The sequence below is a fragment of the Pollicipes pollicipes genome, unplaced genomic scaffold (assembly GCF_011947565.3).
Source record: "Pollicipes pollicipes isolate AB1234 unplaced genomic scaffold, Ppol_2.1 Scaffold_6138;HRSCAF=7277_pilon_pilon_pilon, whole genome shotgun sequence".
In the NCBI taxonomy this organism is placed as follows: Eukaryota; Metazoa; Arthropoda; class Thecostraca; order Pollicipedomorpha; family Pollicipedidae; genus Pollicipes; species Pollicipes pollicipes.
Genome location: NW_023596818.1, coordinates 20,467,503 through 20,480,862, shown reverse-complemented (window position 1 = coordinate 20,480,862; position 13,360 = coordinate 20,467,503). Strand labels below are relative to the sequence as shown.

The following is a 13,360-nucleotide window of genomic DNA, read 5'->3' as shown; positions in this document are numbered from 1 at the left end:
CACCACCGATGCCTTTCCCGTGACCTAATGGTGGCAGACGGGTGTTCGCTGGCGTTGAGCTTTGAGCTGTCACCTTGATGCCATGATAATATTGGCTGACATATGTGTATACATTCCACACATGTACATTCCACATTCACATCCTAAAGTCACAAAAAACTGCCGTTTGGCTGCGGCTATCACTGAGCTTGGACGATGTTGCAAACCTCACCTGACGCCATGCAAAACTGCGTGGCTGTTAAACATGAAGTGGTGATTGGGTTCATTCGGGTGCCCAGGGAAGGAGGCTTGTGAAGACATGTCCTCTCCCCCGGTCCCCGCCTGGAGGTGGCGAGGGAGCCCTGAGGTCCCTGGAGTAATTGTTGGTAGCTTAAGGTGCCGATATGACAAATGAACAAAGAACGGGTCCCCGAGGCATCAAAATGGAGCGCCGAGCATAAACAGATCCCCGGATCCCAAAACAGGCCTCCAAGCGATCAGCAGGTGACTGCTAAAGCGGCCACATTTGACTGAAGCGGCTCCATTGTATCCAATTTTGTCCCCTCCACCCCGAATTCCTGACTACACCGCTGACTGGGCTTGGCTTAAGGTGACTTAACTCTGCATATGTCAACCAATTGTGTACTAAAAAAGCATGATCGCATTTAGTAGGACACGACATGTGAATCATGCCGATGGATCGCCTGCCTTCTGAGGCAGTTCAAGGAAAGTTTGAACCATTGTTTCGTTTTTGTTGTTCCCAAATTTGACGTATTCAAAGCAGCAGGGGGAGGACTCGGGCAATGTGGTCTCTGAAGCCATGACGAGCGGTGCACCATGGTAATGACTGTGTTTCCTGGCCCAGCCATTCACCCAACCGGACAACAGGAGCCTATTCGTGACATGACAACACCTGTATCCCGCTTCGCCATCACAGTCACAAAGCGCCGTTCGTGATATGACTCGGCGTGTGACTCTCCATAACGTGATATGTGGAATGAAAATATGTGTGACCCACCGTGGCGTTGCAGTACATGGCGCATCGTGGAATGTCAATAGGCGTAGCTCTTAATGTCGAAGCAATGAAACACTGCAATTAAAACAGGACATGAGATGTGGTTTCGATTTATTCAGCTGGCCACCGGCCTACTTTCCCATGGCACAGCAGCATTGCACAGCGTCAAAATATGCCCTGTCAGTCGTTATACGCGCGTATCATGCATGCACCACATGGGACGCTATGCTGAGTGTATTACGAGCAATGACGTGTTTTACTGATGAAATCCGTAGATAATGACTCCATTTCCTGTCTGAGACACAACTGATCTGCTAAGTTAATGTGCAAGTGAACAGGAATAAATTTTTTGAATGTACTGCATTTGATTTGCGATTCAGCCTTGTCCGGATTTTCACCTAATTTTTTGCCGTTTTGGACCGGAGTGCAGGCGGTCCGGAGCAATGCGCGTGATGTCAGTTAACCAGTCTTTTGAAGTCCTAAACTTTGCGATGGTGCTACTGACAACTAAATGTTTTGACTACGACGCTTGTCATAAATGCGCAAGACAACGCATTTCATATTTGTTTGCATACACATTTATAAGGACCACGTTACGACCTCGGGTAGAGCACACTCGTACGAATGTAATGCCTGGGTAACAGTGGTTGGCTGAAGGAGGAAGCACGATTCCATTGATTCCAATCGCTACTCTTTTGTTCCGAGACCAGGTCCAGTCGCGGCACTTGATTTTGGATCAGGAGTGCAGCCACGGTTCCTGGTGATGCAGGAACCGTGACTGAATGATGTGAGGCTCTCGCCCACAGTTCCTGACTCTGGACCAGGACACCTGTGTCGCGGCTCCTGACTCTTGATCAGAAGGTTCACAGCTCACGGCACTCGTGATCCTGGATGAGGTTCCGGTCACGATTCCTGGTCTTGGACCAGGAGACCCGATCAGACGCCTGACGCTGGATTAGGAGACCTGATCAAATCTCGTGACCCTGGATCACGAGGCCCGGTCGCAACTCCTGATCCTTGATCAGGAGGTCCCGGTCACGGATCCTGGTCCTGAATTATAAGCCCCTCCGCTCACGGCTCCTGACTCTGTATCAGGAGGTCCTGATCACGGCTCCTAACCCTGGATCAGAAGCCCCGAGTTCACGGCTTACGACCTTGGATCAGGAGGTCCAGATCACGGCTCCTGACCCTGGATCAGGAGGTCCAACATCTGGGCGGCCATATCCTCGGCGTTTCTGGCCAGCTGGGTGTCGTGCTTGGGCAGGTCGGGGTACTGACCCTGCAGGCTGCTCTCCACCAGCGCCAGCCGGCCCCACTCATCAGGCCCATTGAAGTCCTCATTGCGCTCATTGCAATCCTTCCCAGACTCGCTTCTGTCCTCACCGGGATGGCGCTCGTCCTCAAGCCTGCGATGAATGTGACATGTCAGTCCAATGAGGACAATTAACTAGAGGACTTTGTGGGTCATTCGCCACTAACTCAAATAATGATTGATATTGATGACGCAGGCCTGTGACGGACGCTGGGGCGTGGGTAACGGTAATCACGCCAATCATTCTACCAGATCACCTTCGGAATAATTGCATTTATCTCGAGCGTCAGGGTCAGCTGCATGGGTATGGCTGCTCTGCTAAACGAGCAAATGCAGCGGGACTGGTGGCTTATGTAATGCACCTGTTCCGCGCCGGTTCATCACTGGCGGTTGTTTTGTGTGTGATTGCATAATCTGGGGGCTCGGAGCCCTCTCCCTGCTCCTCGCCTGGAAGCGGGGATCTCAGATATCTGGGAAAGCGGGCGATATGCCACTGGCTAATGGTGCAGTGGAAAGATCTACGGCTGATGTTTCGACAGAACGTATGGATGTCTGAGCATTTCGGAGAAGAGCGGCAGGCGAAACAGCCTCAACTGTATCAGACACAGCTTCTGTGACGGACGCTGGAGAGGTGATGGCAGCCAAACCAGTCACTCCGCCAAATCGTGTTGGAAACAATTGCAGTTGTCTCGGGCAGTTACATGGGTATGGCTGGTTTTCTCAACGAGCACGTGCGGTCGGACTGGTGGCTTATGTAATGCACCTGTTCCGTGACGGCTTAAAACTAATGTTTCTTTTGTGTTCGTGCAAGGCGCGCTACCTCCCGGTCTGCTGTCCTTAACCCTGTCTTCACCGGCCTGCCGACGCAGCACTTGACCAGGAAAAACAGCAAAGACATCCAGACGATACGCCCATCGTCGGATACGTACCTGGGTGGTGCTACCTGACGGGCGTTGCGCACTGTTACGAGACATTTTGGATGCAGCACGTTGAAAAACAGCTCTCCAACAAGCTGGGAAGCCGGAGAATGAGCTCGTCGCAGGCATCGGAAGAAACTGGCGTCGCATCGACAAGATGACCTGGAAATCATATCTCATTAATGTGATGCACCGTCGTTCTTCGAGCAAACACCATGTTGCAATGCTACGGAATTGTCGGTCTTTCCCAATATATCGCTACTGAAGATAAACAGGAAACAGGAAAGGGCGCCAAACAGGAAAAGGAACTGACCAGTTGTGAACGCATAGACCATGTCGAAGCCGACACATCAGTTTACAAGAATGAGTCCACATGAATTTGCAGGAATGGGTAGTCAGACACATTTATTCTTATGCTTATATTCTTATATACTTAAATATACGGTTTTTCCCTCAGACGCGTCATCGTATTCGTCCACCCGTTAGCCAACACTCACATAAAATGCTTGCATTTGTTTTACATAAAGTGAAAGCCATTTCTTTTGCCGATGAAATAGTGGCATGTGGAAAGCATGTGTGTAAACGGGTTGCGATTGCTGCGTATATTCTGGGCAGTACATTCCTGTAAATACATGAACGAATAAATAAAAATTGCCTAAGCACACATGGTATATTATACCTAAACTTCACACCTCAATTTGGAAAAAAGGGGTATAACTGCGCACGTTCTGTTACACACAAGTGTTGTGCTCATAAAGAGCACATTCAAACTGCAAGGCCACCATAAGCGATTGCTGTGGATATGAACATTAGCTTTAGAACATGTAGTAAATGTTGATATACACATAAAATATGCACATACACCCATAGCTACATATATATATATATATATATATATATATATATATATATATATATATATATATATAATGTTCGACGGAGAACAACCGCTGACTCCCCATTGACGAGTATTATATGCATCGTTTTTGTTTCGGGGCTTTTGACTTGGCAACATCGTTAAGATGAAAGATAGTCCGTGCAGAATCACTCATATATTCGTCAATCTGCATATTCTCACGTTTCGGAACCTTATCTCATCGTCGAAGAAATATAAATGACACAAGAAAAAAGCTTTGGGTTTTTGAAAATATAAATTGTGTATCACTAGACTAGACTATCACTAGAACGTGTTTACCGTTAAGAGAAAACAGCTGAAATAAGACCAAATCGAGGCAAGAAAAATGATATTGTTACTTTGATACATACAAAATGCACCCTTAACGTAAACACTACAAAGACACAAGCACTTTGCCACAATTACATCTATAGTACTTACCACCCAGTCCCTAACAACTCAAGGTTTGTGCAAGAGTTTATTCATTTGTCTAGGATTGGAGAAAGTTTGCTAATAAATATGGTTTCCCAAATTTGAAGGCGTCTTCTGTCATAACGTCGGCAGAACGTCAGTGTTGCCCTTCACAACGTAATGTAGCCTCTCTCTCTCTCTCTCTCTCTCTCTCTCTCTCTCTCTCAGGAGTCTCTCTGCTCTCGAGTAGCGAGATAGAGAGCGGCTCGTCTAGCTGCTCGCATGAGATCGAGCATTCTCGCTCTAGAGAGCAGATAGCTAGCGCTCTCTACTTCTCTCTCTATCTATCTCTTCTCGCTCATCTCTATCTCTCGTCTCGATCTCCTCTAGCTCTCTCTTCTCTCTCTCTCTCTCTCTCTCTTCTCTTCTCTCTCTCTCTCTCTCTCTCTCCCCATCGCGTAATCACGAGGGCTGCAAACTTAGTTCCATTCCGTACATTGACGCAACCGCGACGCTTTTCCGGCGCCTGACGATGTGCTTACGTGACGAGGCATCTCTAGAGCACATCCGACACGAACATGACAGGACATTGACACGACAGCTGACGGACAGCACTTATATTTTTCAGACCTGCAATGACAGAAGACGCCTTCAAATTTGGGACAGCACATTTATTAACTAACTCTCCAACCTTAAACAAATAAATACAGTCTTGTACAACCCTGAGTTATTAGGTGGCGGGCGGTAAGCACAATATGTGTAATTGTGGTAATGCGTTCATATCTTTCTAGCGCTTCGGTATGGGTGTATTTTAAATGCATTAAAGTAGCTATAGAATTTTGCGTTGCTTCAATGTAGTCCTACTTCAGTTGTCTTTTCCGTATAAAAGACGTTCTCAAGAAAGTGATGCACAGTCTTTATCCTTAAAAGCTCAAAACGTTTTTCTTGTGCTATCTATATTTCTCCGACGACATCATGGTATCTTGACACGCAAGAATGCACAGATTGACGAGCGTGTGCGATTTTGCACAAACCATCTTTGATCTTAACGGTACTGCTAAGTCAAAAGCCCGGAAGCTCCAACAATGCATAAAAGCGATAAGGAGCCAGCGGTCCGTTTCAGTCAAACATGCATAAAAGTAACATCCTGCCAAGATATACCAATATGTATGGATAACCAGAGCACAAGTCGATGAAATCTGAGAAGTTTTTCGTACCTGTCCCTTTTGGCAACTTCCACAACTTTGGCCCCTATCATTTTGAGAAATCGACACCCATGGTGCGTTCATTGTGGCGGAACAGGGGCCTGCCATTACGAAAGCGGCTGGAGTAGAATACAGTGGCAGGGAAGGGAGGCGGGGGGAAGGAGGTGGTGGGGTGGGGGGGGGGGAGAGATGCAAGATCGACAGCGAGAGGACTGCTCACGATCCAGCCCAGTTCTAACCCCACCGGAATGCGGATCTGGTGTCTTTGTTCCGTCTGCAAACCGGTTGGTGCTGCTCATACTCAGAACATACGTGCCCCGGATTTGCGACGTTTGCGGCGCGGTAATGGTGGCGACCCTCCATTCCCCTGCGCCATGAAGGGCATGGTGTTGTCGCTCACTCTCTGGTGACCTACGCCGTGTAGGGCATGGTGGGGTTGCTGTTTTGTTTTTTTACCAGCGCGTGCAGGGCATGTTGGGGTTGTTGGATCTCCGGTAGTGCGATGTGAGATTACTGGCTCTCCAGTGACCTACGCCGTGTAGGGCATGGTGGGGTAGCTGACTCTCCGGTGACCTACGCCGCGTAGGGCATGGTGTTGTTGCTGTTTCCCCGGTGACCTACGTCGTGCAGTACATGGTGTGGTTGCTGGCTCTCCGGTGACCAATGCCGTGTAGGGCGTGGTGGGGTTGTTGGATCTCCGGTGACCTACGCCGTGTAGTGCGAGGTGGGGTTACTGGCTCTCGGGTGACCTACGCCGTGTAGGGCATGGTGTTGGTGGCGCCCCGGCTGGTCTGGCCGGCGGCGAGCCAGAGCGGGCAGTGGTCGTGGTCACGGCAGCATCGGTCGGTCGCTTCGGCCGGCCCCAGGTCGTCATAGCTTGTGGCCGCGCTGCCTGCGCCGCACCATTTGGTCCCTGCCGGCGAACGGGCCGGCTGTGGCACCTCGTGAAGACCCAGACAGACGACATGACAGCCTGGACATTACTGAGCCGTTCTCCAGCCCCACTCATAACGGACGGCATGCAGATGAGCGGGCTCATGTATAAAGTGGGGGACTGCACTACAGGGTCCATAGCAAATACGCCATTGCGTTTTGCACGTAATAACTTGCTCGCGTGTGGCCAGTAGTGCTGTACACCCGAGACATTTGTACATTAGGTAATAAGACACCTACAAATAACACAACACAACGCGTTGGTACATGGGGAGTGTAAGGCGAGGGACGATATATCGGCAAGGCATATGACCGCTATACAATGCTAACCATGTTTAGAAAAGCAAAATTTACCAGATACGTTTCGGAGAAAGCCGTGCCTACAGGGTACGGCTTTCTCAGTCCAACAGTCCAGGAACAGAACAGTTCCATCCAGTCCAGAACAATCCAGGCCGTTCGGTTCTGGACTGCTGGGCACAAGCACGGCTTACGGGAATCAAGGAAATGTATCTAAAATTCCGAACAAATTTAACTACGTTTGATGTATGCACATCTGCAAAAATAGCAATCGCTTGGCTTTAAATAGGTGGAATAATCGTGTAATGCTATACACAGCCGAACTAACGCACCAGTTACTCCAGGTATGGAACGGAATGAGCCGTATGGGAGTCGGGATGGTTCGGCCCTGTAGATATATGAGTATACCCATACCCCTACTAGCGCTCAACTCAAGGTAGTGGCTCAGATGTTCGTGTGTGGCTGTTTATTGGTAATGTGATTGCACAGGTGCTATTACCTTGGTTCACGTAATCGACCATCAAGGCACCGTGACTTCTAAATTTCCGACGCGATGAAAATCACGCTATGCAGTAATGCTCAATCACTAATAGTGAGCTTAGCTGCTGTATGGCGCAGTGCGTCACACCCGTGGCGCGTTAAAAAATATCATAAGGCACAATATCTTGCTCCGCACGCGTCCGACAGGACCACAGAAACGGGCACGCATGATAAATCCCGGCGACTTTCTAGCGCTTACCAGGCATCGTCGACTTCATCAGGTTGTCGATAGCAGCATCAGAGACGAAGGCAGACACATCGGCCGACCTCCTGCGCCTGCTGAGGCGATCACAGATCCGGTGCCCTCTCGAGAGCGACATCCTGCCGTGCAAATCCCAAAACACACAGGTAACTAGTGATGCTGTACAGCGTGCTCTCCCTCGCTTGCACCATTGGCGGGTTGATTGATATCGTAGCGCGCAAAGCGTTGGATAGACGTGACCAAAAAATTCCGGGGAATTTGCGATTCCCCGACAAAAGTGGAGTACCCCTTCGTACCAAATGTTATGCAGTTGGTATCGGGCTCCTTTCCTGGAGAGCCTCCGTCCTTTGGAATTGAGCGACTTCGCATAAATTGTGCGTGAAGTTAGCTAACTCTAATCCAGAGTGCTCTTGATGTGGAACACTAGCCAATTCCTCGGTGCTGCGATACCCTTGTCTGTAGCGTGAGTCGCTCCCGAACACAGAAACGCTTAGAAGACGGAGACAAAGAGTCTCTTAGGACATAAATAGATTATAAAAAACATCCGTTGAGCTCCACATTTACCGCTGGTTCATATGTATTTATTTGACGGTCGATTATTGAAAGCCTATCAATGCGGGGTCCTTGACTGAGCCAGTTTTAAATTGTGTCTTGTTTTAACCAAAATCGCATGACTTCTAGTACAAAAACAAATACCGTTTGTCAGAATATTGTGTGCACTGGAACTCGGCCTGCTTACTGTGCCAGCAAGATCGGCATCTCTTGTGAACTGTTCACACGACTGCGTTTGCCCATGTCAATTGTCGCATGGGCTCAAATAATTCGTCGGCAGGTGCATGAAAAGGCTCTTCCCAACGTCCATTTTCCAACCCCAGAGCTCGCACCTTTGCCGGAAGGCCAGCGCCAAACAGCCTTTTGAGCGCAATAATGACGCGTTTTTCCACAAAGGTGTATGAGAAGACTTGTGGAAGCGTACACATCACCGAAAAGTGCCCACTGACAAACTGCACACTTGAAGCACTGACCGTTGGCAGAGTCCATCGATCACGCTGCGAGTGACGATTATCTCACTGCTGGCAGTGATGATCAGCTGCAGGGCCAGCAGCAACAACGCACCTGAAATTATGCCATGGGGAAGACGGGATCTAAATATAACAGTTTTTACGGTGTTATTTTCTTGGTCACATTTAATTCGGAAACAAGTCGGTCTTTGTGTCAAATCAGGGGGATGTATAGTGTTTGGAACCAATAGTCCATTCTCCACATATGAATCAAGACGATCCAAAACATTGGACTAAATGTGACGATAGTTTTGATCTAGCAACTACTGCCGTACCAGGCTACGTTCTTGTTTTCGTCCTCATGTTATCACAATTTTTCAGTTCTCACGTTCTCACGTTTTCAGCACGAAAACAGGGTATGTTTTTGTAGGAGTGCAAACAGTGAGTTCCTCTTTATTTCCATTGCCGTATATATATATATATATATATATATATATATATATATGTATATATATATATATATATATATATATATATATATATATATACGACATTCTGAAAAAACAGTCAATTCTTACCATAGATAACGGTGTAACAGTTTGCCTCGACCATATTTTAAAACAAATACAGGCAGAGCATGTTTGGCGTAAATTTGATCCACTCAACCTAAAAGTACAAGTTAGAACGATTTCAATGAGTTGTCACTGTTCACAATAGTTTGGAAATTTAAGTGACGTGACCCAGACGGGCAACTAGGAATAGCAAGATCACTCATGTCATGAAGTTACTGTCCACGCAAAATCCTTTTCACTATAATTCTTAGAGCAGCAGGGGCGGCGATGCAAAACTGAGACAGATGACACTCAGACAGTTGCATATGCCGCCACCACAATTTTGCCGTAACCGGATTTCACAGCATTTTTCCATCGGCTCTTTACCAACCTGCCCGTGTAATGGCTAGACCTGGCCTCCCCTACTGTGAGTCTACCGTCCCGTTGTAACACACACGCAAGGTTCGCGATGACATGCTCGTTGCCAGCCATCACCTTTGGGTGGGGAATGGACCGCTACCCTGCTCATTATCATATCGGGCACGTGTCTCTTTGCACATGTCCCTGATGCGTCATATAGCACGCTGCACATGCCAGATGACATTACCTTAGCTCACCACGCGCATGATGAACGTGCAGCTGGGAACAAGCGGCATGTTTATTCAGCCGCACAATTTACGTCCGATGCAATAAGCTCTCTTCTCTCAAGCCTGAGACAGATTTCGGACTCTCCATTGTAAACTTTGGGTGCATTATTCCTCCTATTCAGGAATAGGCGGAATCATTGGCTGATTTTGGTCGCCTTCGGAATTCGGTTGGCACGCGCTCGGGTGGGGTCAAATTGACCCCCGGAAGGTTTTTCCAGAGCGGGTTCCAAACGGCGCGGCGTAGCCGCGCCAAATTTTACATGGCTGTAGACAATTGAATAGCGGATCGTTTGGTGAGCAAGTTATGTTGACCAAAGGTCGGGTATGAAGGTCAGATCAAGGTCAAACCCAACCTGTTTTGTTACCCTAGGGCTTGCTGTATCGGATGGTTTCTGGTGCTCATTTCGAATTTATCGATAGCAGAAACTGCATTATACATGTTCCATGGACTTTTTAAAGGTCAGAATAGGTCATTGACCCGAGATACCCAAGTCAACATCTTGTTTTTAGAAACATACTGTCTCGCGTAATCCTTGTCGCTTATTCAAACGCAAAACCCAGAGCAGTCCTGTATGATTTTGGTCAAAATGACCTTTAAAAGGTCAAACAAGGTCACTGATCTAAAATAAGCATGTGAACTTTGCTTAGAAACAGTTATGTAGGCTCTTGGAGTACTTTGGAGACCATCCTGGAATATGACCTTGTTTGACCTTATTTAACCTGAAGATCAAAACCTAGGAGCTTCAAACTTTGACGTCAGTGGGTTCACGTAGACGCCAACACGCCCTATAAATTTGGTGCCTCTAGCTCTTTTAGTTCCCGAGATCTCAGGGGGATCAAATTGACCGCCAACCCCCCCCCCCCCCCCACCCGAACGAAGATATCCAGCCGACCACCCGGGCGCGTGTTAAGGCAGGCATTTCAGTCTCGATGGCAACGTTTGCAGAGGAGATTTTGACACACTGTTTCCGTTCGACCGCGGAACTTCCGCAATATCAGCTGAGCCAATCACAGGCTTTTAACGCACTGAATACCCGACAAGTGGCGCTGTGTAGTGAGCAACGTTGCGGCACACTCAAATTTATAGAAGCAAAAAACACTATGCAGCTTACAAGACTGCAGGGCTTGCCTAGTCAGGTACATAAGCTATGATATGTCTGCCTGAGTGTAATCCCACTACGAGCTTGCGATTGACGCGTCCCCCTCACCTTTTGACATCCTGCGCCGCTACGTCAGATCGCCGGTGCTCAGGTCTGCGGGGTCGCTGCTCCAGGCGCCGCTGGGGTCACGGGGCACCAGAACAGGCCCCGCGGCACAGGCCGGGATCGGTCGCCGCCACGCTGCGTCCGCTCCAACAGCAGCCGATCGGTGGCTGTGCTCCGTCTGGGCCGTGCCGACGACGCCTGCGCCAACGTCATTGGTCGGCGCCCTCCCCGGGGGCGGGGGGGGGGGGGGGGGGCGGCTGCGTGGTTTCCACCGTGCGCTGCGTTATCATCGGATGGGGCGTGCCGCCACCACCCGCTCGCTCATCGGCTGATCATTGGCTGACCTCGCCGGTCGGAGTGTGGGCGCGGTTTTGAGCCGTCACGTTTCGTCGCGTGGATGCGGCCGACAATGGCACGGAACTGGCCGATCGTCACAACACGGCGCCGAGGCGTCACGGGCTCGGTAGCAGCACACAGGAACGTGACTGGCTTCCCGGTCGATGTTGCGCTTTGACAGCGACGTGCCGAATTTGGGCAATCTACGATGGATGTGATTTATGATGAGCTTGGCCTTCACACAGACTTAGAACAGAGGAGTAGGATAAGATTGGGTCAAGGTCGCTTAGCACCTATCGGAGTTCAAGCGCGGCATTCTGGGCCACAAGATGAAATATCGTCGCGAGATCAACCATTCTACGTCGCGCGCTTTTCTGCCATCCTTTTAGCAGTATGCAGAAGGATTGGAAAATATACCACCGATGCAGATGCTCATGATATTAACAACACATTCGTATATGGATTCAAATACACATCTGCGTGCCTCTGAAGTCGGTTAAGAAAGCCTGTAAAGAATGTAGCCTGTGACGTGGACATAAAGTATCTAGAGCAGTCAAGCACGCATGCAGCCGTTTGGCATTCAGGGGTCAAAATGGGTTGCCGGGGTCAATTTTGCAGAGCCCTATAACTTCATACTGTGACTTGATAGCGCAGAAATTCATCGTCAGCAAAAGCCAGCATCCTAGAATAAGAACAGAGATGGTACAAAACCAACGAAACGACCCCTAAAAGCCAATGCTTGCCCTTAGGTCACAACATCTTAAAATTGCTTGGCTCTGTATGAAAAGCTCGGGAACCACAGAACTCCAGGAGAGAAAGATTCAACTATGCGTTACCAACGCTGATGTATATGGAATAAGATGTAGACGGCTCACATTGAAGTACAATGCATCATTGTGACATCAAGAACACCAACGACCTTGACTTGTGTATGCAACAACATGAAACTGGATGCTTTAAGAACAGCAATTCAACTCTGAAAGAGCAAGTGCAGACCAGCAATCTTGCACGCCCAAGAATCCAGGGTTTGCCTTGACGTCATGGCAAACGCTTTGCTGAGTAATTAATTAGCCAGTCAAAATATCCATATCCGTAAGGCTGTAAAAAGCACTACTGTGTTATTCAAGAACAAACATTGTACTTTAAACATGTCGCCTTAAAGCAGAGAAGTTAAAAGCATCATTGATAGTCCAAGGTTACAACACAATTAACGGATGTGCAACCACATACAAACAAGAACCGGTTTCGCTATATTGCGATAAGCATACCAATTTACCTGGATAATCTGGCGTATAAAGCCACGCTCCATAACTTTCGTTCATCAAATTAATCACTTTTCTTGAAGAGAAAAGAGCAGGTGACCAAAGACAAACCGTGCGTACCTCATAACTTTTGACTGAAGTTAGATAAAGCAACAATGCCTACGCCAATATAATCAAACGGGTCTGGAAACAACACACATTAGAACAAAACTGAGCGCTAAAAGCTACCTAATGACCTAAGATCACAAAGTGTTTGCGACAATAACAGGCGTTGTTTTCAAAAAGGTATTTTTTGCATACTCGATAATTTTAACATTATGCCGATTCTTGCGCTGAACACAACGATGAGCTGGGCTCAACTGACCACAAATGGCTTACACTGAGGATTATCTGGTTGACCGTTACTGTTTAAACTCAGATGAGTGTCAAGTTTTGAAAAACGAAACAATTACACCAAAGGTTGAAAAAGACAAGAGGCCCATTCAACCATCACGTTCTAGTAATTTGAGAGGTATTGATGACCAGACAATACTTTTACGTGTCAGTAACATTTCAAGGTCGTGTGGAACCCATTGTTACCTCGTAATTAACGAATGAACATCCAGTTAAAAACAAAAGCAGTTTTTACCTACCCAACGGTAGGCACAAAGTG

At 48.1% G+C, this 13,360-nt stretch overlaps 1 protein-coding gene across 1 annotated transcript; it reads right to left on the bottom strand.

Moving 5' to 3' along the window:
• Window positions 1-1,088: 1,088 nt before the first annotated feature.
• On the bottom strand, window positions 1,089-11,287 carry LOC119105866 (phospholipase A2). The gene is made up of 6 exons (XM_037229420.1): window positions 11,114-11,287; window positions 8,732-8,822; window positions 7,704-7,825; window positions 6,488-6,647; window positions 3,236-3,385; window positions 1,089-2,400 (listed from the first exon to the last, which is right to left on the bottom strand). Exons 1-6 carry the CDS (start codon window positions 11,121-11,123, stop codon window positions 2,169-2,171), a joined length of 765 nt encoding a protein of 254 aa, XP_037085315.1. The 5' UTR covers window positions 11,124-11,287; the 3' UTR covers window positions 1,089-2,168.
• Window positions 11,288-13,360: the final 2,073 nt, after the last annotated feature.

Coding starts and splice junctions, on each gene's coding strand:
- LOC119105866 (XM_037229420.1), bottom strand. Junction 3,386..6,487: donor AACACCATGCCCTACACGGC/GTAGGTCACCCG, acceptor TATGATTTCCAG/GTCATCTTGTCGATGCGACG. Junction 2,401..3,235: donor CGTCAGGTAGCACCACCCAG/GTACGTATCCGA, acceptor CATTCATCGCAG/GCTTGAGGACGAGCGCCATC.